Source organism: Dermochelys coriacea, chromosome 10, assembly GCF_009764565.3.
Source record: "Dermochelys coriacea isolate rDerCor1 chromosome 10, rDerCor1.pri.v4, whole genome shotgun sequence".
Taxonomy (NCBI): domain Eukaryota; kingdom Metazoa; phylum Chordata; order Testudines; family Dermochelyidae; genus Dermochelys; species Dermochelys coriacea.
In genome coordinates this window covers 67,453,778-67,480,732 of record NC_050077.1, presented here as the reverse complement: position 1 = coordinate 67,480,732, position 26,955 = coordinate 67,453,778, and the positions used below count along the sequence as shown (strand labels likewise).

Genomic DNA, 26,955 nt, shown 5'->3' with positions numbered 1-26,955 from the left:
GGAAAGATACTGGAACCAATTATGAAACTATCAGTTTATAAGTACCTAGAGGGATAATAGGGTTATAAGGAATAGCCAGCATGGATTTGTCAAGAACTAATCATGCCAAACCATCTGATTTCCTTCTTTGACAGGGTGACTGGCCTAGTGGATAGGGGAAAGAAGTATGTTATATATCTTGATTTTTAGTAAGGCTTTTGACATTCTCATAAGTAAACTAGGGAAATGTGATCTAGATAAAATTAGTGGGTGCACAGCTGGTTGAAAGACTGTACTCAGAGGTAGTTATCAGTGGTTTGCTGTCAAACTGGTAGGGCATTTCTGGTGGATTCCCACTGGGTCTGGTACTATTCAGTTTTTCATTAGTTACTTGGATAATGGAGTGGAGAATATGCTTCTAAAATTTTCAGATTACATCAAGCTGAGAGGGGTTGCAAGCTCTTTGGGGACAGGACTAGAATTGAAAATGACCTTGACAAATTGAAGAATTTTTCTAAAATCAACAAGATGAAATTCAGTAAAGAGGAGTGCTAACTACTATAGTTGGGAAGGAAAAATTAAATGTACAACTTCAAAATAGGGAATAACTGGCTAGGTGGTAGTGTGGCTAAAAAGGATTCTGGGGGTTACAGTAGGGCACAAATTGAATACAAGTAAACACTGTGATTCAGTTGCAAAAAAGGCCAGTTTCATTCTAGGGTGCATTAATAGGAGTGTCATTTGTAAGACCTGGGAGGTAATTGTACCACTCTACTCGTTACTGGTGAGGCCACAGCTGGAGGACTGTGTGCTGTTCTGGGCACCACACTTCAGGAAGATGTGGATAAATTGGAGCAAGTCCAGAGGAGAGTAACAAAAATAATAAATGGATTAGAAAGCCTGATGTATGAGGAAAAGCCTTTAAAAAAAAAAAAAAAAGTTGAGACACTCTTCCCTGGGGGTTCCCAGGATTGCAAAGCTCCTCATTACTACCTGCCCTTAGTGTGAGGCAGGCTTGTCTGTATATGCCGGGGTAAGCTCCCCAATTCCAGGGGCCATGGGCAACACAGGCCCTGCTCTCTCTCTTACGATTAGGCACACTCTAAGACTCAAGCTCTCAAAGAGTCCCCCTAGAGTGACCAGCTGCTGGTACACTATAACAGGATTCACAGATTTGCTGCTCCCAATGAAGCAGTCCACACCAGCTTGCTAGCTTCCCTTCAGGTCACCACTTCATTTGACACACAGCAGTTAGATAACGTTTACAGTGAATACTAGTAAGAATTTACTTAATGAAGTATAGAGATTTAAGAAGTAGCAAGTAAAATATTGGAAACAAATGGTTACATGTAAAATAAAATCATAACGTGCATTTTAAATCCTAGATTTAACTACCAAGATATTGTTCTATCTAATTAAATTTAGCTCATCCAAAGTCTGCAGTATTTTCCAGCCAGGTTGGCCATGACCCTCCTTTCACAAGGCAGAACATACTGACAGTTTGTCTCCTTGGTGAAGGATCTGGAATGTACCTCAGTACCTCCAGTTATGCCCCAAACATCCATTGTCTTTACTTGTAAACGAGATACTCTCTTGCTTTTTTGTTTTTTCCTGCAGCTTTCCTTTCTTGTTGAATCTGCAATCTTCTGCTTAGCATCAGGCTCAGTAATGCAAATAGGCCTCCACTGCAAAGTGCACAATAAAGAATAGACACATGACCAGCCAGAAAGAGAGAGAGAGAAGCTTGTTTATCACCTTCTGGTGACGTGCCTTAACTCACATACCTTACGATGAAAATTTAGTACTGATACGTAATTCCTTAAACATTATGCATACTTACATTTCACAATTATTATAATAACCAGTGGGCTCTTGTTCCTTGGTATATATCTCACATGCCACCTTCTGGTAAATTGAATATACATACATCTGCCACAGGGGAACCTGGTAAAACTCTATAAACATCCTTGTACCCTCTGCCAATTGGCACCAAGAGGTTTTTGGGTCACACTGGGCATGCTTATTCTTGAAAAAGAAGCTTGAAGAGGGGTCTGTTGAGTCTTTAGATACGTTAAGGGCTGTTATAAAGAGGATAGACTCAGATCAATTGTTTTCCATGTCCACTAAAGGCAGGACAAGAAGTAATGGGCGTCCTCTGCAGCGAGGAAGATTTAGGTTAATTACTAGGACAAACTTTCTAACTATAAGGGTAATTAAGCTCTGGAATAGGTTTCCAGGAGATTTTGGAATCCCCCTCGCTGCAGATTTTTAAGAACAGGTTGGACAAACACCTGTGAGGGATGGTCTATGTTTAAGTGGCCTGCCTCAGCACAGGGGTCTGGACTTGATAAACTCTTGAGGTCCCTTCCAGCCCTACATTTCCATGATTTTATGTTAACACTAATCTGTGGATTGTGCTACAGGAATCTGGACGTGAAACACCATCTTCTACTCGGGCATCCAGCATAAATGGAACAGATGATGAGAAGGCATCTCATGGTGGCTCTGCTGATGCACATCTGAAAAGTGAGAATGACAAACTGAAAATTGCGCTAGCCCAAAGGTGAATCTCTTGTAATATCTAAATTGCACTGAATGCCTGTGGAGTAACTCTATGGGAGTGGTTACAAATACATATCCAGGGATGGTTAAAATAAGGAAACCGCTATCTGATCTAATAATTACTATACATGTTAAAAGGCAAATACCAAGATAGATACAGTAATAGCTTATATAAAAAATGGGAAGGCGATAAAAAAAAGTGGTAATAGTATCTGTGTTATTGCCTGCCTATTACCCACATTATTGTAAAGGGAAATAAAAATGTGTCCTATTTCAGTATAGCACATATGTGTTGTTTCTATAGCAATAAGGGACTTGTAAGAGGGTTCACTCACCACTCCGGCACCTCCTGCTGGCTGTCATGGGAATTAGCGCTGCATGTTAGTGTGCCCTTTTTGGGTGGTACCTCACCACCATCACTCCTGCTCTAGGACTTGCGTCTCTCCAAGACTGCGGTGTCCTCTTCAGTGACGCAGCCCTCTAGGGACCTGCAGTCTGTTGTTTAACCACTTCCCTTAGTGGCTACTTTAGTGAATTGTCTGGCCACTTTCTTGTGGCCCTAGCATCCTCTTTGCCCTTGCCTCAGGGCCTCAGCCTGAAAACCCCAGCAGCCAGCCAGGAGATGACTCTTGCTCCTCTGGTCCCTGCTAGTAGCACTGCTCTGTCCAGGGTGCTGTAAGGTCTCTCAGCCCTTCAGAGAGACAGTCCTTCCTCCCTGGACTCCCAGCAGAGAACAGCCCTCCTCTGCCCTGTAGCTCCCTTTCTATTTGGCCCTGCTTGGCTGCTCCCTTCAGCCCTTCTCTGATTGGCTGCCTCCTGCACAGCCTCCTGAGGGCTCTATTAACCCTTTAGAGCCCAGTGTGGGGTAGGTGCCCCATCACAGGGGCATACACATACCAGAGTGAACTGCATGTGGATCTCAAACCTCTTCATGAATTTCTAATTTACTGGTGTTCCTTAAAAAAAAAAAAAAAAAAAAAAAAGCTTTGTTTCATATGTGTACTTAAATTGCTGACAGATTGGGAGGCATTTTGATGTATTGCTAAAATGTCTGCTCTTTAAAGGTTTAAAATGTATATATTTTTCTTTTACATGAATCAATCATCAAAGGTTTGCTTATAAAATTTAGACCACTGAATATTAAGTCATAGCTTACAATATCTAGGTTAATAGTATTAACAGAAATTATTCAAATATTATTGCATCAATATAAAACCACATATTAGATGATTAAATTAGCTGACTTCAGTAGGTACTACTTTTGTCAAATTGGGAGATTTACCATTTTGTTTCTTTCTGATTTGGTGCATGATGAGGTAAACTCTGTTAGCTAGTGATACCAGCTCACATTGCCAACCATCAACATGTGGGTTTAAGAATGCAGATAACATTTAGGCCAAAGGGGAGCAATTACTGCTGATATTGTGTGAAGCCAATTTTCTCTTCTCTTTGGTTTCAGTGGGTGTACTTTAGCTGTGAAAACAGGTGAGGGTATGTAAAATCACAAAAGATGATTATTAGTTCATCATAAAAAATTAATGACAAAAATTTAACTTTATGTAGCTTTCTAAAAAACTGAGCACACCTTAAAAATGTGCCCTATGTGCCTTGAAATCACATTTTGTATCATTTGATTTAATAAATTATTTGAAAAGGCAAATCATGGTAATTTTGTAGCCATAGTAAAATAAAAAGTTAGAATGTTCTAAGCAGTGACATTAATATGCCATAATTCTCTTCTTGGAACTTATTTGCCACATCTGCCTCTAGCATATGAATATGCCCATGAGTGAAAAAGGAAAAAAATACCAGGGTCACTTGTTGCTTTTTTAAAGTTTTTTTTTTTTTTTTTTTTTTTTTAAGCCATATGATACAATAAGCCAGGGATCGGCAACCTTCGGCACGCGGCTCATCAGGGTAATCTACTTGTGGGCCACGAGACATTTTGTTTACGTTGACCATCTGCAGGCATCCCCCACCCCTCCGCAGCTCCCATTGGTGTGCTGCTGCCACTTCCCGCAGCTCCCATTATGTGGGAATGGTGAACCATGGCCACTGGGAGCTGCGGAGGGCCGTGCCTGTGGACGGTCAATGTAAACACAATGTCTCGCGTCCCAGCAGTGGATTACCCTGATGGGCCATGTGCCCAAGGTAGCTGACCCCTGCGATAAGCAATTCAAAGGTTGCATACAGCATGAATCATAGGACTGGAAGGGACCTTGAGAGGTCATCTAGTCCAGTCCCCTGCACTCATGGCAGGACTAATTATTATCTAGACCAGGGGTCAGCAACCTTTGAGAAGTGGTGTGCCAAGTTTTCATTAATTTAAGGTTTCGCGTGCCAGTAATAAATTTTACATTTACAGGGGCCCCCCCAGTGGAACCCCAGACGAGCAGTGGGCTGAGCGGTGCTGGCAGCTGGGACCCTGGCTGGCAGGAGCCAGCGGACAGAACCCTAGACCTGCAGTCTGGGCAGCTGATGGAACCCCAGACCGGCAGCGGGATGAATGGCTCAGCCCACGGCCAGTCTGGGGCTCCGTCTGCCACCCGTGCTGCCGGTCTGGGGTCCCAGCCACCAGCCTCGCTCATCCCGCTGCCGGCCTGGATGGACGGAACCCCAGGCCCGCAGCAAGCTGAGTTGGGCTGGTGGCCAGGACCCTGGCTGGCAGGGGCCGGCGGACAGAACCCCAGAGCCGCTCAGCCTGCGCTGCCAGTCTGGGGTTCCGTCCGCCAGCCTCTGCCAACTGGAGTCCTGCTCCGCTCAGCCTGCTGCCGGCCCAGAGTTCCGTCCATCCAGGCTGGCAGCGGGCTGTGTGGGGCCGGCAGCCAGGACCGTGGCTGGCAGCAGAGTGCCACTAAAAATCAGCTTGCATGCCGCCTTTGGCACGCATGCCACAGGTTGCTGACCCCAATCTAGACCATTCCTGACAGGTGAAGTACATCATCCCTCCTTTTAATTTTTAATAGGATAACTTTTTTATTCCTACTGGCTGTAGTCACTTCTACAGGCTAGTAACTGAGATGCTAGAAGCTTTCAGTTTCCTCCATCCATTGTCCTCACCTCTTTTTAAAAGGCACATCACTCACCCTTTACTTCAGGAGCTTGGAAGATCCTACGATGTTTAGTTCTTCAATAGTAATATTTTTATAGCTATATAGATATTTAAAATCAAAGAGAAGAAGTGAAAGTGTATTTTACCTACAGAGTATAAATATTTTTCTTGGCTTACTATATAAAATACTATAGTATTATCTTTCATTCTGAAAGATCCCAACAAGCTTTATAAACTGATATGTACACTATGTGCAGGTCCACCTGAAATGCAGCCACTGTTTAACAATTCACAACTACACTTCAGTACAGCTTAGGACAGGAAGTAAAGAATGCTGTAAAAATCCATGACTGCAAACAGTAGACACCACACATCTAAACTAAACCTCATATCCGGCACTGACAATAGTGCTTTTGATTCCAAAAGCACAAGCTCCTCCTACTTGAGTTAACAGAACATCTATTAAGTAAAGTAGTAGCTTTAGGACTTGTATTGTCTGTGGGCTGTTCATTAGAGATAAGTAATCATATACACTTGAGTAGGTCTGATATTCTCTATGACAGAGGGTCAATGTGCAGTGGTCATTCCACTAGAATACTGTATCAAATTCAGCTTGCCACCCACCATTGCAATCGGGTGTTCTCACAGAGTAATAAATGGAACTAAAGCATTAGTGACTCTCTAATTCTAGTCTGTTGTTTTCAGTTCTTCCAATGTAAAGAAATGGGAAACAGAACTGCAGACTCTGAAGGAGAGCAATGCCAGGCTGACTTCTGCACTCCAAGAATCTGCTGCCAGTGTAGAACACTGGAAAAAACAATTTTCAGAATGCAAAGAAGAGAATGATCAACTCAGGAACAAGGTAACGTGAGTGGGTTGGATAGAATAAAATGAACCCCAGAGCACCAGTTGAAATGCTAGAGAACCCTGGCCTGGGGACTCCTCTCTTATTTCTCTTTCTTTGCCCCAAGCCAATGTCCTCACAAGCAGCCCAGGCTGTATGATATTTACAAACATAACCAGCTGACTAGGTTGTCCAAATACTCACCAGAAGCTACTGAGGACTCTGCAGCCAGGCACTGAACAAAGCAGAGGAGGGCAGTCAGCAGCAGCACCAAGGGTCAGAAGCAAAAAACAAAGTTCAGATTCCCACTGGTTATAAAATCCAGACCCAAACTCTTTGAATGATCATTTTGAAATATATATTTATTGTAATATTATTAATTAAGCTTAAAAATTCATAATATAGTTCTTTCTAAACCTTTTCTGATGTTCCTCTTCTCTCAGCCTAGGCAGAACAGAGACAGCAGTGGCATCTCTTTTGTACTCATGTTCTTCTTCTCTGTCTACTCTGCTGCTTCATCTTCTTTCCTTGTGCTAGAAAGCAAAAAGAGAGGAAGAATGGAGTAGAGGAGATGGAGATGGCTGCTTCTCCTTGCTTTCAGGAGGCAAAGAACTGGGAGCCAATTTACATATCACTTAGGAGTCCATTCTCCCTGGTTGGTGGAGCTATAATACTGTCTGTCCGTGCTGTTGGGTAGGATGAGAAGAAAGAGAACTGCAATGAAGACAATTACTATAGTGTACTCTTCTCATAAGTTATTTAGCTATAGCATATTGATGCCTTGTGCTCACTCATAGTAAGGTGGCTGGTTTAAACCAATAATGCTAATTAAATCTCAGACAGTTAAGTGATGACGTGAGTTGTACCCACAATACTGTAAGCACAAAAAGGGAGGAGGAGCCAGGCTGCGAATTAGGCCCCTTCAAAGCAGCGTATTTCAACTCCATAAGCCCGTTGGAGATTGTTGCTAAAAGCCTTTTTCCCTTCCTTATTGAGAATGTAATTTCACAGCACTGTAGTACAGGGATTGAATGTGAACCACAAGAGAGAACACTTGGGAGATGTAAATTTAGATTTTTAAAAACCCTAGCTTAGAATAGTAGCTTGTACTGTCACTAAAATAATATGGTGCTATCTATCAAAAGCTTGTAATTGGCCCACGCACTAGTACAAGTCTGCTGAATACAGTGGGAATTCAGTTTCTGTGAATACTGCTTGTAGTGATAATTTCAGCCTATTTATCTTAAGTTACTTTCCAAAAAAGCTGGGTCCTGTTGCTGCTGCTGTTTTTGCCTTTCACTCATACAGATCACTGCGGCATTCAATGTATAGATCAGATTGCAAGTGATTTTTGATTTTCGATTGTTTTCAGGGGTAGGTATGACTTTCATTCCTTTTAGCATGCCACTTGGCTCCAGATGAAGAATGTTATAGCTGGTGGGAGTGCCACTGATAGGCAGATATAACCTGACTTACCTGTCTGTCAGGACACTACAATGCCTATTGGAATTCACTCTGTCTTTGCGAGATGGAGATTTTATATCTGTTTGTGTGCAGTTTGAGGACGTCACTATCAGAATGTGGAGATAATTCCAATAGAGCAAATCAGTGCTTCACAACAAGCTTTCACTGTATTTAGATTACCACTTAACCCATGCTGGGTGTCAAGATTGCCTGAAACTAATTGTGAGCATCAAGGTAATATTAGGTTGTTAGATAAATCAGGTTCCTAGAGCAAAGAGTTAATAGTTCATTGTTAAGGCTAGCAGTGAAGGTTTCTTTTATGTATAAGGGAGAAATAGCTGATCGACATAGTAGATTACAGTTAAATAGCATATCATGCAACAAAAATTATTTACTCAACATTTGCTTTTGTGTAATGTTACATAGGAAAGTTCCTTTCATTAATATGACCAGGTGCAAACATGCCACTTCTCTCTAAGTGTAGTCAAAAATGAGCAGGTTCACAAAATGCTTCCTTATTCTGGCACAGTGGTTAAGGTACCTATAGCCCAACTGTCAGATGCTTTCTGTGGTTCATATATCCCCACTGTCTGCATATGGTGTCATTGATCTTCCTGCAGAGAGAGAGAGAGATTCTTCTCTGTAACTTCTCTCAAGTAGGTTTCTCAATAGGCATTGGTGCTGCACCAAGCATGGGGTGCGGGGAAATTCTCTCTCCTGTGTTAATTGAGTTAGACAGTTTTGCACATTGGTCTACCTTAAAATGATGCTAAGTACAGTCCCAGAGTAACCCAACACTGAGAATTAAAAATATGTTAATGAGAGAGCCTGGTGGCCTAGGAGCAGTGCAGCACACAAGGTCCGAGTGCAGAGATGGCTAGAAGAAGTGTGGAGTCAGCAAGCTCCTTTCCTGTGTGAGAGAACAAAGCACTATCTGTCACACTGTACTAATCCTTCTGGCCAAGTTTTAATGCTATATCCAGCCCTCTTATTCCTCCTGGAATAATAGGCCTTGAGGAGATGATGATGAGAATTCTAGAGAGCTCACTTCCTCATACCATATTTGAAAAAACCCGTAGATTACTGGCTCATACTTGCATAAAAATGGAAGTGCAAATTTATCCCCATCCATTGCTCTTCATTACTAATTATGACATTCCAATGCTTTGCACAGTCCTATGTAATTATATAAGGCATTACGTGAGATACAATAAATGCATCCTGTGAGGCTCCCTAGAGTGTGTGTAATTGGGTTACTTTGTTGTTCTTAATTTTAAATATAATAGTGGTAACTTTGAAGTGTTGTACTAACTGGTATATTCTAGGGGGGCAGATCCTAGCTGATGTGAATTGTCATACCTCCATTGATTCCAGTGGAACTGGGACAGTTTACACCAGCTGAGGATCTGCCCCTAGATTTGTAGAGAATTGGAGTTTGCTATGATCTTTTGTTAAAGATTGAAGAGCTGGAAGAACAGTGCAATGAAATAAATAAAGAGAAGGAAAGAAATGCACAGCTGAACAGGCACCTCCAGGAACTGGAATCAGAACTTCAAGACAAAGAACTAGTAAGTAAAATAAACTTAGAAATGGCACAAATTCTTTAAAGTCAGAGTGGGTCCGTCTGCTTTTGACTACACAAAGCAACATATACAATGTGTCACCACAGTCAAAGGGAGTCCAGCGTTTAAAGTTACTGCTCTTTCTAGCTGCTGTAAGACTCTTTAGATGTCCTAGGTCAGTCGTATCCCCTAATCACTCATTTACAACACTGTAGGTTCTGGATTTTTAATCTGATTTGGCATTTGAGTTTAACAGTTGTTAACAAAAATGATACTTTACACTTCTAAGGATCGCAGTGCCCCTTAAAACAATAATTGGTTAAACAGCATAACACCTGGTGAGACAGGTAAGTAGTAGTACCTTCATTTTACAGATGGGTGAAATGAGCTGGAGAGGTTAATTGCCTTGCCCAAAGTCACACAGCAAGTGAGTTGAGAATAGAATCTCGGAATCAGCTCTCAGTCCCCTACTCCAATCACTTTACCATATGAGAGGAGGGGAGCTGTTGACTTTCAGGTGTTTGTCAGTAAAAAGACATCCCTTACAAAAGAGTTTAGTATCTTTGTTAAGACAGGGGAGGCTTTCTTTCAGTGGAGTTCTATATTTTACCATTTTGCCACCCACACCTTCTGATTTTAAGAATTAAGTCCAAGATGGAGATTAAAATTAGAGAAACTAATTAACTGTTACTGACAGTTTCATTCAGAATTCCTAAACCTCTCATCTTAGTTTAGAGGATATTCATTTTGCTAAGGCGAATGATGTTGGAAACTTATAGCCTCTGACTAGGGGGGAAAAAATAATGGAATCTTTGAGGTTCTCCCCCGCCTTCCATAGTAGAAACCAAATGTTCTGTGCTGACTCAAGAGCAAACGCAGACAGCAGGTGTAGTGAAGCTCGTCTAGTGCCATTATAACTTCTCAGCTGGTGCTCCTAAAGAGCAGTGCTATTAAGGAGCTTTAAGATGGTACAAGGAGATAGGTTAGGGAGATGGATTTTGATGCACAGTTAAAAATATAATGTTTTCAGCACCAAGTTTCAAAGGAAAATGTCATGCTTTTTTCCCAACCTTTCTGCTCTAATAGCATACGTAATAACCCCTACTTTATGCTAGCATTTTCCTTGAGGTTCACATTCTCCAGACACCATATCAACCAGAGAATTTATTCTCATGAATATTATGGACCTAGCTTCCATTCATTTTTGAGAATTTTTGAGAACTGCACCAGCCTGATTTCAGACTGTTTCTTACATTAGTGGATTTCTGATTAGCTCTAAACCACCCTAAACAAGCTGCTCTTGGCTTTGCAAGACAAACCAGCATGGAGCCTGCTCACAAATGCAGCCATAAAAGAAGCACCTCTGAAATTCTGTCCATTTGAGGAACAATAAAGGGAGGAGAGAAAAATGAAGGGATGGAAAGAGGCGCAGAGGCATTGGTAAGAAGAAATATAAACCCCAGACCTATACAAGGGAATCAGAATGCTTAAAGATATATAGGGGTTCACATCTCAAAATAAACATAGGGAGTTACTGTCACACTGATCTGGGTTACACCCCAGAACTCTAAGGAGTTGTCACTACTTGCTCTGCAACCCTTGAGTGCCTCACAATGCTTTGCTTCTGTAGCTTCCAGCCTCAGACACTCACAGACAACCTACAAGTATGCAGGTCACACCTTAAGTGTCTGTGTGCTAGACATCCCTACTTCAGCAGCTCTCACCCAAACCTGTCTACCACCCTGCAGCTCCCTCTGGCTTCCACCAGCCTTGCTTACAACCAACAAGGTGACCCTATCACACTCCTAGTCCCAAATTTCCCCAAAACCGTGTGCGCTTTGAAGTATCTAGCCCTTTCCTGGACAGCTCAGAGAGATGAGGTTTGTTTCTCCTTTAAAGAGACAAAAGCACATTACAATTTATTAACTGAGGTAAATTCACCTTTCTTTCAAACACAGCATTGAGCTGGTTTATGATAAAAAAAAATAAAAAAAAATAAAGCAAATTTATTAACAGCAAGACATAGGTTAACTGATGCCAAGTAAAAGGAATAAAAGTGAAAATCTGCACCTAAAACTCTAAAAACTTAAACTAGAAAAGTACAGGCTTTGTTCAAGATGGTTTCTGTCACCAGTCTTCCTTCTTTTCAGCCAGGGCTGACTTTCCTTCCATCAGGACCTTTTACAGAAGTACAAGATGCTGGCTTCCCTTGTCTTCCTTGGTGAAAGATCTTTGCCTAAGCAGTTACCTTGATAGCTTTGTTTATCTAATATGTAAATTGGACCTTCATTGTGTTTGTCTGATGATGGGGCTGGTCAGAGAAGCAAACATTCCTTTGTCTAGGACAGACTTGTTTACCAACTACCCCGATATCCCTGGCTTAAACATATTTTAGTAATCATTCCAACATATATCCATAACTCTTAATACACACTGCATATATCCATCACACAAGTATATTAATGATCAGTGTGGTGTTCGTTTTCCAATGACATATTACTTGACAAGCTTTAGATACAGTTTATAACCATAGTTGGGGAACACTGAATTGGTCAGGCCAACTGAAACTCCTCACCTGATACCAACACAAATCCTTGCCTTCTGGCTCTGGGATGCTCGTAGGGTCACACTTCCCCCCCTTACAAAGCTGCAGCAGGGCTAGCCACTGGCTGCCCACATGCAGCAGGTCAGAGTCCTCTTTCCTGACAGGGCATCTGCCGCCATATTTTCATTGTCCTTTATATTTAAAAAACCTGTTTTATCATCTTTGTTTACAGTTTCCAGGACATAATGTCAGAGAGTATCCATAATTTCATCTACAGAGTTGTTATAAAGTGTTCACCATGACTTTAATAGCCGTTATGCTGTTAGATTTCAAACAATCTATTACATGTCATCTTTTAAATCAATATCATGACCCCACTGTGGGCGGTGTAGTGATTGTCAGGCCTGACAAGACTTGTTGACACACAGTAGTAAAGCCTCTGTGTCACAGTTAGCAGCTTTTTTGCATATCTGGGTCAGTGCCTGATATACTTGCATTAGAAGCAGCTTTTAATTGATTTCAATGTGATGGTCAGAAATAGGCCATGCTAACAAGCAATTTGACCCTTTACGTTAATGCTGTAAAGCAATGGTCACAAAGTTGGAAAAGAACACACACAATAGTGGAGATGTCCTGGATACCAGAATCGCTCATCGAGAAAGCTCAATGTCTGGGTTGAGTGGTATTTTTGGCAAAAATTTTGGAAGCAAATAAAAAAAACCTCTGGAATAGACCAGATTCTTTTGAAAGTTGGGTTGGAACTGAAATCTGAGAAATGGTATTGTACCTGGGGGAACAGAATCTGGAGATATTGAGGAAATGTTTTTTGTTGCATAATTTTATGGTAGAGTATACGTATCCCACACTCTTATTCTGCTGTGAGATCACTGGTACCTGGAAGACAAGATGTCACATATCCCACAACTCTTCTTGTGATGTGTGATATGGCTTGGCTATCCTATGTCAGACTAGACCAAGGACTGACGAGGCTGGACACGTTTTATCTTTATTTATTTATTTTATTAGAATATCTGAGGAAATAAAAGACATGTTTGGAGGCAGATCCTGTAGCCTGCTCCACAGATTGCAGCCTGCCTCCTCCTGAACTCTAGGGGAAATCTCCAGGAGCAGATCCTTGTGGGTGTTTTCACTCAAGATCCTTTTCTGCAGCTTTAAATGAGGGAGGGGGGGATGATTTGGCCCTTGGTATTGACATTCTTCAAATATGTCCTCCATGACACCATTGCCTTTGCTGTTAGCAGAGCAATAAACTTTTTAACTTTCCTTTTAAATCCATCTCTGTAGCCACCTATGTGTCTTGTTGCTCATTTCTAACTCCCTTCTGTTTGTCCATATTATTCTGGTAATGTGGCGCTCAGAGTTGAATTCAGTGTCCCAGGTGGTGTTGCTCAGAGCTATACAGGTATATGCTTAGGCCTCTTATCTCTGTGATGTTTTTACATATGCAGCTCAAAATTCCAGTGACCTTTTTTACTGCCATATACCATTGCAAACTCGTATCTAATTTGCTGTCTGCGAGGTCTCTTTTTAGCATTATTGTGTTTCAGATTTCCCTCTCTCATTGAGTATGTGTAGTGAGAATTCATAAACATAACTAGCTGGAGATTAGATTATATTCAGATGTCAAAACTACGTAGTCAAATGATTAATTGAATGTGTTGCAAAAATTAATATTATTATATTTAATTTATTAAATTAACAACTGCCATTTATAAAGCCAAAACATTATTTTTAGTTATTTTAAATCCCAATGTTGTATGGCATTCAATATACTTGTGAAAAGTAATTTCACAGCTTCAAACTACCTTTTTTTTTAAACTGAAGCTTGTTATAATTTTCCTTTTTTTTTAATAGGAATTGGAGGATCTTCGAAAACAGGGTGAAATTATACCCCAGCTAATGACAGAATGTGAATCTGTATCTCAGAAATTACAGGTACAGTTCAGCAAAGAAATTGATCTAAACACAGTGGAAGGGACATTTTTGTTTTGTATTTCTCATGTTTATATATTTTTACCTGTTTGTAACTTAACTGATAAAGAGACCCCCCAATTCATAAAAGTTAATGCTGGTTACATGCAAAATTTTGGCTGCCACAGAATTAGAAGTAACTATAGATAGCTTCTGTCTCTGCCTGGTTATCTGAAGAAGTTGATACTCTGGGATCATGTTGCAACTGTCACTTGGCAGACTCCAGGATATTCTATATCCAGCATTTATGCTGCCCTTGCCTTACATTGCCTCATATGCAGTGCTACTAGAAGTGACTGCTTCACCTACAAGAGCTGACAAGCATTCACCAGTCTCCTTCCAAACGGCCATTTTGAGTAGTCAAGTCACTTAAACTAACATCATGATGGCAGCTAAAGATAATTTATAAAAGAAAGAGAAAAGAAGAAAAGTTATTTGTTTAAAAAAATCAACAACTACGTTGCATAACATTGTGGAGAAGTTCATACAAAAGGTATTTATATGGTGGGTAGCCTTTTCCAACACAATACATTGTCTGTATTTTTATGTAGATATTTATATAGCCCCCTATCACCAAAGTATTTGAATCTGGTTGATTTTAAAGCTTTTGAACTCTGACTGTATATATCAAAATGATGCATTCAAGAATTTGGACCTGGGGGGTCCCCGTCATGGATTGGGCCTCAATATGGTATGTACCATACTAACACAGAACAAAGAGACAGTCCCTGCCCTGTACAATAAATGTATGAATTCAAACAGGTGTATAAGAACAGCCATACTGGCTCAGACCAATGGTCCATCTAGGCCAGTATTCTGTCTCCAGCCATGGCAAATACCAAAGTTTCAGGGAGAGTGTACAGAACAGGGCAGTTGTGTCTTCCCCATCTTCCCCCTCCTAGCTTCTGGCAGTCGGAGGTTTAGGGTCGCCCAAGCATGGGGTTGCATCCCTGGCCATCTTGGCTAACGGCCATGGATGGACTTATCCTTCATGAACTTACCTATTTATATTTTGAATCTAGTTATACTTTTGGCCATCACAACATCTCAGGGCAATGACTTCCATAGGTTAATTGTGCATTGTGTGGAAAAACTACTTCCTCCTTGTTTGTATTAAATCTGCTGCCTGTTAATGTTATCAGGTGATGCTGGTGTTTGCACTGTGGGAAGGGGGTGAATAACACTTCTCCCATCATTCATTTTATAGATGATAATATCCTATAATATCACCACCTAGCCATCTCTTTTCGAAGCTTAATAGCCCTAATCTTTTTAGTCTTTCCTTATATGGAAGCCACTCCATACCCTTCTTCATCTTTGTTGCCCATCTCTGAAACTTTTCCAGTTCCACTATATCCTTTTTGAGATGGGGCAAACAGAACTGGACACAGTATTCAAGGTGTGGGCTCACCATGGATTTATGTAGTGGCATTATGATATTTTCTGTCATTTTTTCTATTCATTTCCTAATAGATCCTAGCCTTTTTTGACCACTGCTGCTCATTGAGTGGATATTTTCAGAGAACAATCCACAGTGACTCCAAGATCTTTACGTGGTAACAGCTCATTTAGAACCCATCTTTACTTATGTGTAGTTCAGATTATTTTTTCCAATGTGCATTACTTTTCACTTATCAATGTTGATTTTCATCTACTATTTTGTTGCCCACTCACCCACTCCTGGAGTTCTTCACAGTCTGCTTTGGACTTAACTTTTGGGTGGTGGGTATAATAGGCCAAGGAAGGCTAGGCATTCCCTGGCACAACAGCCCCTACCTACATGCACTCCACCTCCCCGCCCCCCCAGGTCCCTTCTGCTCGCCGTGTTGCTTCTCCTCAGGGGTGGGGGAGTGAGCAGGAATGCTGCAAGCAAACAATTGGCACTGGGGCCACCAGCTGGATGGGGGAGCAGTCGTTGCCTCTGCCTGGCACTCGGGCAGGGGGCAGCTTGGCCCGGTGCTCGGGGGAGGGAGGGGAGTGGCTCGGCCTGGTGCTGGGGTTGGGGGGACTGGCCAGGGATGGTGGCTGGGGTGGGCTAGCCATGGCTCTTCTGGTCGCGGTGGAGGGGGCCCCTCAGCACTCCTCCTGTTATGGGCAGGTTTTAGAGCTCCAGCATGTGGGGCGATGGGGACTGTAGGTTAGCCTCCCCAAAATGGGGGCTCACCCACCGCCCATGTCTTAGCTATATTGAATAATTTTGTGTCGTCTGCGAACTTTGCCACATCACTGTTTATTCCCTTTCCAGATTATTAATGATTATGTTGACTAGCACAGGTCCCAGTATAGGTCCTTGAGGGACCCTGTTGATTACTTCTCTCCATTGTGAAAACTGACAGTTATTCCTACCCTTTGTTTCCTATCTTTTAACCAGTTACTGATCCATGAAAGAATCTTCCCTCATATCCCATGACTGGTTAGTTTCCTTTAAGAGCTTTTGGTGAAGGACCTTGTCAAAGGCTTTCTGAAAATTCAAGTATGCTACATCCACTGGATCACCCTTGTCCACATGCTTGTTGATTCCCTTAAAGAAATCTGTTACATTGGTGAGGCATATCTTCCCTTTACAAAAGCTGTGTTGACTCTTCCCTAACAAATCATGTTTGTGTGTGATAATTCTGTTCTTTATTTTAGTTTCAACCAAATTGCTTGGAACTGAAGTTGGACTCCCTGGCCTGTAATTGGCAGGATTGCCTCCGGAGCACTTTTTAAAATTGGTGTTACATTATCTACTTTCCAGTTATCTGGTATAGAGGCTTTTTTCAGTGATAAGTTGTGTACTACAGTTAGTAGTTCTGCAATTTCATGTCTGAGTTCCTTCAGAACTCTTGGGTGAATACCGTCTGGTCCTGGTGACTTATTATTGTTTAATTTATCAGTTTGTTTTAAAACCTCTTCCACTGACGCATCAGGGTGGGACAGTTCTTCAGATCTATTACCCACATCAGAGATGTCCTTCTTGGCATCTCCCCTACATCCTCTACAGAAAGGACCGATGCGAAGAATTCATTTAGCTTTTCTGCAGTGGCCTGGTTTTCCTTGAGTTCCCCATTAACACCTTGGTTGTCTAGAGGCCCCAGTGACTGTTCATGAGGCTTCCTGCTTCTGATGTACTTAAAAAATTCTTACTGTTAGTTTTTGCATCTATTGCAAATTGCTTAAATGCTTTCTTGGTCTGCCTTTTTATACTCTTACCCTTCGTCTGCCAGTTTGAGCAACTTCCTATTGCTCTCACTAGGATTTGACTTCCAAATTTTAAAGGATGCCTTTTTGCCTGATAGCCTTCATTACTCTGCTTTGAGCCATGGTGGCATTCTTTTGGTCCTCTTATTGTCTTTTTTGATTTTGGGGTATGCATTGAGTCCAAGTCTCTAATATAGTGTTTTTAAATAGTCCCCATGCTGCTTGCAGGCATTTAAACCATGTGACACCTTCCTTTAATTTACATCTAATAAGCATCCTAATTTTTGTGTAGTTCCCTTTTTTAAGTTAAATGTTACTGTAGTGGGATTTTGGGGGTATTTTTCTGCCCTACAAGGACAGTGGCATTGGAGCAGTTTTTATAGTGGGGATGCTTAAAGCCATTGAATAAAACTGTAAACCTTGTATATGATGGAAACCACTTCAAAGCTACCATACCCCCAGAACTCCTACTTCCTGCACCCCTGTACAAGGATGTTAAATTTAATTATATTATGGTGACCATTACCAAGCAATTTAGGTATCGTTATCTCTTGAACCAAATCATGTGTTCCAAATAGGACTAAATCAAGGATGCAACAAACACATGGGGGAAACGCAAGATAACAGTGAGACAATACTGATCAGTCTGATAAACAGAGGTAACAGTACATCAGCTGTCTAACCATGATCATTTTAGCAAAGGAAATGGCCAGGGAAGGTTTTAAGGAGGAATTTGAAGTAGGATGAAGTGACCTTTGTGAATGATTATGGGAAGCTCCCTCTACGCACGTGTGTTCAAAACTTAAACAAATGAGTGATGAAGACTGGCATCACTGGTGGAGCAGATTCCAGATTGGACAGCTCAGTAGCATGTAAGAGATGATCGATAGGGCAGGGATCAGCTGTGTAGGACCTTAAAAGCAAAGACTAGTAATTTGTGTTTATGCTGCAGGGATGTGGCCATGTTTTAGCAATGAATTATTTTTCAACATTTGACATCCCATGTAAATATGGATAAGCAAAGTGTGAAAGAGGTGGTCAGTTTTGTTCTTGTTTGAACAAAGAGTGAAGAAATATTTTTAATAGTGAAATCTCACTTTGTAGTTATTTGTGTCTAATTTGTTCAGTGATATTAATTTTTGATTCATCAGTCACCCTCAGTGCTTAGCCCTGTACAGAATGTAGAGGAAAGTCTAAAAAACCAAATCTGTTGTAGTCTTGAATATTTAACTGGAGAAATGGCTTATGCACTGAACTAATACTTCAGCTGAGACCATGGGGTGTTGGCCTTTCTTGAATAGATTTTGCCTTTATGGAAGGATACTCATCCCTCTTGGCATCAGTTAAGTTGTGATGGAGTCAAACTTAGCAGAGCTCACAACAAAGGAAACAATGGCTAAGGGGTAAATATACCGGAAAAAGTAAGAACCAGAGGCGCTTTATAGTTCCAGAGTTTGAGATAGGAAGTGTCTAGATAACTGGTGTGGGTTTGGTATAGGGTGGTAGTGACCAAAAAGACATTGCAAGTTGATGGTTGTTTTGGCCTGTGCTATATAAGTGAGTGCTTTCATTTGAGTCCAAGTCACCATCATAATTAGCACCCTGAGCAGCAAAATCAAGAACTGCAAGGGCATGGAAACTGAACTATCCTCTCACTTGGAAATGATTACTTATGGCTGAGACACCTTGGTAAGGTGTGTGTTGGGAGCTGTTCCTGCTTGTGCTATATCTGTTCTGGGAATAAATAAAGGTCTTTGGACTCTGGGGCTGTCAGTCTGACACTTTCACAAGCTTAAACCGCCATAAACATAACTCATGAAAAAAGAATAAATGAAACAAGGTCATCTAGGTGAAAATAGTTGAAAGACTATTGAAGAGGTGGGAGGGAAATGTGAGCTGTGGGAATAAGATATTAACATAGGCCATTTCTACATGGTAAAGCTCATTATTTAAAGTTTTAAGAAGACTTAAGTTTTAAGTTTAGATATGTACACTGTCCTGAAATGAGGAAAAGCAAAAGGAAAGCTAATGAAATAAGAGAACATGGTTTTCTAAAAGAGAGAGCAAACTGCAGTGTGGGAGAGGATTAAGTTGTTTTCACTGACTATATGCTTTAGTATTCATCCAAAATATTCACTGACTATATGCTTAAGTATTCAGCCAAGGAGTTTAAAAGAAATCCAGCAGAACCTAATAAAGCGACATTATTTCTCAGGGAATGTTTTGTAAAAGCTTATTTTTCAAAGCTAAACCATCATAGGTAATTTTGTGGCACAGAGACTAATTTTGCAACTTTAGCAATGTATGCACAGTCCACAATTTAAATCCAGCTGAATGTAAAGATATCAATCAAATGACAAAATCTAATGCAAAGCATCTTTTCCACTTAATCTGTATCCTTCCCTGCATTAGTCAGATTTTTAAAAAAATAGCCCTATCATGTTAAAATTGCTTCAGAGGTGTTTGTATTAGGCAGACTAATAGAAAGTCAAAGCAAAACATTTAAAGTCTGCGTAGCATTGTTGCTTTGCTCTAGTAAATGTTCATCCATCTTCTCTAAGATTCATTTTGTTTTTTCTTTCTATTCTTTTTTTAAGGCTGCTGAGAAAAAGAACAGAGACCTGGAGGAGAAAGTCAGAACACTAAGGACAGATGTTGAAGAGAACAAACAGAGACAGAACAGCCTTAAAACTGAATTAAAGAATTTTTTAGACATACTAGATGGGAAGATAGATGAACTACATGACTTCCGACAAGGACTGTCTAAACTGGGAGTTGACAACTAGACCGCAACAGATTTTTGTAATCTAGGGTCTGACTGTTTGGTGTTTTGTTGATCCCAAATGTGTATTTTACAAAATTTGACTAGAATGTTCCACTTGTTGGTATTGTTTCTGTACATACAGGCTGAAAATTTGCTGTGTTTTTTCAAACCAGTTGTGCTGCTCACTAAATTCTTTTGAGAAGAGAAATGATTTATATGGCTGCTGTGGGTTTGTGAAGAGGTGGAAGATTCTGTCTCAGGAATCTGGAACTAGATCTACCTTATATGAATATGCAGTTAGTTGTTGCAGGGAAATTTATATCTTTCTTAAGGGCTGTTGCAACCATAGAAACAGAAAACAATACTATCAATACTCCTAGCAACGTGCAATTTTATTTCTTTTGTTGAGTGGAGTGGAGTTAAGATTAGAGGGGGCTCCTGCCATCTGTAAACCAGTTGGGTAAAATGTGTCTGAGTTGAGCTGCAGTCAAGTGTAGCAAATCCCTCTAAGTAGATATTAAGATCCTTAGGAACAAATCAATAAAGCCTAATTCACAGAAAGAAACCAACCGATTTTATACTTGTTACCTCTGATAAGGGTTTACCATGTAAATGTATGTGCACATACAGCACATAATCTGCAAAGTTGCAGTCGGTCTCGGCTCTTGTACTTCATATAAGTCGTACAACAGCTGATGAGAACTTGTCTCATTTAACAAGAGCATCTTTTTCCTCAGCCCTAGTGTTTAAATTCAGATAATTAAGTTAATCATTACATCTTTGGAAAAAAACACACTCTCTTCCTGGGACCAGATATACAGCAATAGGGATAGGTTATTGTTTCACGTATAGGTCTGGGCCCTCTAATTGTCTGTATAACTTAATAACTGCTGTGATCATCCACTGAAGTGATTTCAGAGACATTAATCTAAAAAACATTAGTTCGTTTCACAGAACCGCTGGGGACAGTTTTGTACAAATGCAAGTTTCTGTTCGGGAGACATCCAGGGCTAAGGTAGCATGAAAGCAAAACCCTTTTCTTTGAAGTATACTTTCCGATCTTATGACATATTAAAGGGGATGAGTTAGAAACCAAATTGCCCATTTAGAATGAAAAACAAAAAAGGCATTGCAGAAAGACATTGTAACTCGTATTTGATTATTCAGCAGCTCTAAACACATTCTGAGTAAAACAAGAGAATGCTTGGGATTCCAAGACCATGAGAATAAGAAGCAAGCTTACTTTACTACAGGCGGTGACATAAACAGCAGCACTGGTTCAGAATTCAGTCCAACTCTGCTTTTGTCTCCGTAACTACCTTCATGGGCTTTTTTGTTTTTGTTTTTATTTTTTTTTTAATAAATATTAGGGAATAGCCTGCTCTGAAGTTATTCTGAAATCCCATGCAAATAGAATTTGGGCAAGAAGTTCTGTTTATGTCCGATACATTGAGGTATTGCCTCTTTTTTTTAATCTGGCAAAGGCTACTGAAGTGTGAAATTAATGTGTTCCAACAGGACGGACTAGAGTGGCCATGTCACAACATTCATTTCACATATTACAAATTAGATTTCTAATTCTTAATAAAGCTATAATCAAGGGGTTTTTGGTCATGTAAATAATTTAAATGAAGAGTACATTAAATACCTTTGCACACAGATCTAATAATGCAGATGCTGGAAGTCTGTAGAGATACTCTGTCTGCAATAGTTCTTTAATTTTAGATTGCATCTACCACTGAAGTATTGGCTATCTAGCCTTGCCTTTTTTGTATGTGTGCTTTGTAATTCTTTTATACAACTGATATTATGAAGATGGACTATTTCGATATATGGTGGTCTTTATAAAAATTGTTGTAGAATGCCAGTATTAGAAAAAAAAATAAAAAATAAAAAATCAGGTACTTGGAAACATAATATAGAATGTAGGCATGTGAAAATAAGCTTTCACCAGTGTAGAATATACAAGTGTAACATAATGTGGGATTAGATAATGTGATCCGACTACTCAAAATTGAAAGTGACAAAGGATACGCAGTGTATTTTCTGAACAAATAATTTCAGTATTTAGTTTGCATCTATATAGTTCACTTTGAATAAAGAATAATCAAAAAGGCAGATGACCTACTTCTCCTCTACTCCCATTCTACTCTTAAGGTTAGCTGCCCAACTGTGAAGCAAGGAAGTAAAACAATTGTCTTTCACAAACAGTATAAATTGCCAGGCTCCCTACTCTACTACCCATTAATGCTTTTACCTTCTTCATACTGAGAGCCTTGCTCAATCTTCTGTTTCTTTTCTTTTTCTTTTTTTCCACTACTAGTAAGTCTTAGGGCTTGTCAGCATGAGAGAATTGTATTGGTTTAACTTAAGGTGTGATTTTTAAATGTATGTAGTTAAATAGGTGCAAAGGGCTGTGCAAACACTCTTGGTTTAATCCAGATTTATTTTGGGTTCATCCAGTTATTTCAGTTTATCTTAAACCATTTAGGAATCAGATTAAAATAAATGAAATAAGCCACTCTGAAACTGAAATAAGAGAGTCCACACACGGGGTTGCATTGGTTTAACTAAATTAGTTTAAAAACTGACTTAAGTAAAACCTGTACAATTTTCTGATGTAGACAAGGCCTCATAAAGAAGAAATAAGGATAAGAGGGAAGGTGTGGAGGCAGTCTAGAAAGAAAAGCATTTATTTCTGGACCTGCTACTTGTGCTGCACACTTCCGAGAAATTAGGGGAACAAGGCGGATACCCTTTGAGCAATCTCTGTTCTCTCTCCTATAGTCAGGACCCCAGTGTTCACATTCCTTCTTTCTTTGGCAGGTGTATTCAGTTCTTACATGGTTGAGGCTCTGTGGGAGCTCAGCACACAATTTGCAAGCTCAGACATTCTGGCTGTCTGCATCCTCCACAGGATTGACAGCCCTGTCTAATTCATTTCTGCTCTCTCTTTTTCCTGTAATAAAATGTAAATACTGGGTCCTGGGATTCAAGGCCCTATTTGTTACCTGTAAGGATTATGCAAATTGGTCTTCTCTCACCTTTGCCACTCTGTCTTCTTCTAGAAATTAGAGATTATAAATGTTGCAAGCTCCCAGTCCACAGGAAGTTAATACCTCTGTATCTTGGATACCTACAGGCATTTCTTCCTTGAATCTTGATCCCTATCGGACAGGTTCTTTCATTAAGAGTGGCTGATATGTACCTATGTCACACGGCTGTTGTGAGAGTAAATCCATGTTGGTAAAGCACATTGAGTTCCTAGCATGAAAAATGATATGATTGCAAAATACTTTATTTATAATTGAAGTTCTGTTGCAGCCCATCAATCACCTCGCAATGCCAGATATGTGAACCTTATTAGCTCCTCAGGGACTTGGTGTGGTACAAAAAACTCTCCTCTCTTCCCTTCCTCCAACAAACCATGAGTGCAGGGCCTTGGGAAACCAAGCATTCTCTTTGTGGGCAATTCTCAGGTAGTAGGAAGGAACTAGCATTTATGCTTTCTCTAGCCAACCTTCATCTTTCTGTAGGTACTGGGCCCTGAGAATCCAAACCCCCTATTTCTGTAACAACTGCTGAACTCTCCCTCAAGCTGTAGTTGGTTTCTCCCTTTCCTGTTCTTCAGTATCAGGTTTTCCCTCCATTTTTTGCTGTTTCACTTCTGCCATGCTGTCTAAACAACCTGGAGAGCTTTCAGTAGGCTTCCTGCCATAAAGATCCCTCCTTAGCTATTAAGCCTGGTTGGTCACCATAACAGACCTGTACCTGGTCCTTAACCCATTATCTGGTGTCCTTTCAGTGCCCGCCTCCCTCAGACAGGAATACGTTGCCCAATCAGTCTTGCATTCTGGCTTCCTTTTACACACAGACGCACACACCCCCTTCCAGTCCTTTGGCCCCAGGCTCAAGTTTGTTTGGGGGAAGGATGATTCTGTGACACTGTTCCTGCAGAATGAAAATTTCATGATATGTGAGGGTGACTTCCTGCACGGGGAATCTGACCGGTGATTCTTATTCAGAGCCCCCTAAATCTGGAGGCTGCCCTCTGCTGGAAAATATTTCCACTGTCAGGGTACAAATATTTCATTACAAATATATAAGAAAAAAACTTTAGTACTGATAATCAAGATGGCCCATTTAGACAGTTGACAGAAGGTGTCAACTTCTTGTCAACTGTCTAAATGGGCAAAAAGAAAAGGAGTACTTGTGGCACTTTAGAGACTAACAAATTTATTTGAGCATAAGCTTTCGTGCATCCGATGAAGTGAGCTGTAGCTCAAATAAATTTGTTAGTCTCTAAGATGCCACAAGTACTCCTTTTCTTTTTGCGAATACAGACTAACACGGCTGCTACTCTGAAACACGTCTAAATGGGTCATCTTGATTATCACTACAAAAGTTTTTTTTTCTCCTGCTAATAATAGCTCATCTTAACTAATTAGCCTCTTACAGTTTGTATGGAAGCTTCCAACTTCTGTGTGTGTGTGTGTGTGTGTGTATATAAAATCTTCTTACTATATGTTCCATTCTATGCATCCGATGAAGTGGGCTGTAGCCCATGGAAGTTTATGCTCTAATAAATTTGTTAGTCTCTAAGATGCCACAAGTACTCCTGTTCTTTTTGCGGATACAGACTAACACAGCTGCTACTCTGAAACCTGTCTTTGTGGATGTAGGTATCTCACCTAAAGTGGCTAATCAATCACTTGATCTTGTATTTGGAGTGTCTTGTTAATATTGTCTTGTGCTCAGCACTCTGAGCGTGAATGGCTGTCATTTCCACTTCCTGAGGTCCTGTAGAGAGTACCTTTGCATCAGACCCCTTTCCTGTTTCGTTTTGTTTATGGAGCATTTTATTTCTATTTCATCATCAGGAATGGCCCTCTGTTTAAAGATGCTATATCGGCCTCCTTTGAGACCTGGGGAAAGAGTCTTTCTTTTGTTTTCTGCCATAGTAGCCTTTTTAATTGGCATCTCCTTTGCCAAGTGATGAATCAGTGAGTTCACTGGAATAGAGCTGCATTGTCTGTAGGGATTTCAAATTTCATCTCTCACTTTCAGTTTATTATCATTCAAAATTTCCTATTTTTCTTAATCCTCTTACTCCAGCTACTCTTGTGCCCAGAAAACAGTCTGAAGATAGTGGGTTGCCATGTTTTATGTAGGCTAGGTAACGCCTTTTGATTGTGTTTTTAAAAATACTATATTTTTGATTCCATGTCTAAAATTTAGAATGAAGCTTCTAAAGCCACCATTGCTCAGAGGATTAAAGACAGAATGAAGAGTTTCTACAGTTCTTTACTGCTGTCTGTCTGTGAAATATTGCTATTATTTATGAAGAGAGAAGACCTAAGCATTAACTACTGTACTGTATTGCGGCAGCTGTTTGCCCCTACACTCGTTCCTTTATTGCTCAATACTAGCTGATACCAAAGATGATCTTGATCAGCATTCTCTTTGTTGGACTGAGGTTCACTCACTCAGCAGACCGATCTAACAAATATTTATTAAGGCAAAACACTGAGTAGTGATCAGTTATGAGTGGGAAGCCCATGAGGACAATCTCATCATTCCATAAGATCTCTCCACCCCCATCACTACAGGCTTAGTGTTAGTTCACACCAGTATTTTCTAGCTTTTTAGTTACTTTATCTTTTCTTATTCTCACAAACATGATTGCTCTGCAGTTTCTTACACATGCACAGTTTTATTTATGCTTACACCGTTAAATGTTATCAGAACAGACTCTTAAAATCCACAGCAGGCTTCTGTCAGCCTAAATATGCCTTTGCTCCCAACACTCTTGGCTGCTAGTCAAGGTAAGCCCGTGTCTGCCTTTTCACGCTGCTTTACAAGTTGCACGTATGGAATCTTACTGGAGGGAAGCAGGACTGCACAACAATGTAAAATTGTTTACTAGTCATTCTTTTCATTCTCTGCATCCATCCTGCTTTGGGCTTTTTGCCCTCATGACTGTTTGCTGTCGTCACTATCCAGGGAAATTGGTGGAACCTGCCTGTTTGTGCTCAGAGTCCTGTGTGTTCCATGATTTGACAGCTGTGGATTTTTTCCCTTGGGTACAGGATTGTGCTTCAGAATTCAAGCTTTTTTTTCCTTCTTTTAAACTGTTTCTAGCCCTTATGGTTGCAAAAGTCTTGAAACCATGAATGATTTGTAAACTGATGCCATATTGTCTTCCTGAGTCTGCAGACAGCCTGAAACAAAAGCTTTCCAGGGGCTGAACTGCCCAATTCATCTCAGGGAGTTATTAATGAATTCTAAAGATGACAATTTAAATGTTAACATTAACTGTTCCATTGCTGACTGTTTCAGCAGAAATGTCAACTAATGTGATCTTCCCACAATCCCAGACAAGTCTTCCATACCTACTTATGGGCCTAACATCCCAGTTATCCCCTACTCAACTGCCAAAACCTCCAACTTTGTCCCTGTTTCTGTGATGCAGTTGAGTTATAAATACAAAAATCTTTGGCATATCAAAAAACTGAATGTGAGGACTGATTAAAATTGAATTTATTATCCACACAAAAATAACACGGGGGTTACTGTACTGATTGAATAGTACATTTTCACATTTAGTAAAAAGCTGCAGATAAAAAAATGTAAATGAAGCTGCTACTAAATTTGTAGTTTGCTACGACAGAAATAATGCAGCGTAATTTAGGTCCAGCTTGCCAGGGAAGAACACTAGGCTTTGCTTATACTGCTTATGTTGGCAATTATTTTTGCCTCTGCTTCCTAGTAGGTGGGGCTGTTATAAAATCTTATTATAGGCATGATGTAGAGGATGTAACACACAACTATCGCAAAGTAACTTTCTCTTTTTGAATTATGTTAAATTACTCAAGTATCAATCACAGCGATAGTAGGTCAAAAGCTATTGATCCAGATCCATCCTAAAATGGAGAGAACCACCATTAACTGATATAGAAATGAATTGCACATTCGCAGAGTCTTGCAACTTGAGGCTTGTGTCCATATTTT

General features: G+C 40.4%; 1 protein-coding gene across 1 annotated transcript in view; it reads left to right on the top strand.

Annotated features, from left to right (window-relative positions):
• HOMER2 (homer scaffold protein 2) overlaps positions 1-20,962 on the top strand; it is a 101,360-nt gene extending 80,398 nt beyond the window's left edge. Inside the window, exons 5-9 of the mRNA XM_038420734.2 lie at positions 2,403-2,542; positions 6,299-6,455; positions 9,359-9,469; positions 13,884-13,964; positions 19,778-20,962. Coding sequence (XP_038276662.1) covers positions 2,403-2,542; positions 6,299-6,455; positions 9,359-9,469; positions 13,884-13,964; positions 19,778-19,966 — 678 coding nt within the window. The 3' untranslated portion in view covers positions 19,967-20,962. The remainder of the gene's footprint in view (positions 1-2,402; positions 2,543-6,298; positions 6,456-9,358; positions 9,470-13,883; positions 13,965-19,777) is intronic.
• Positions 20,963-26,955: the final 5,993 nt, after the last annotated feature.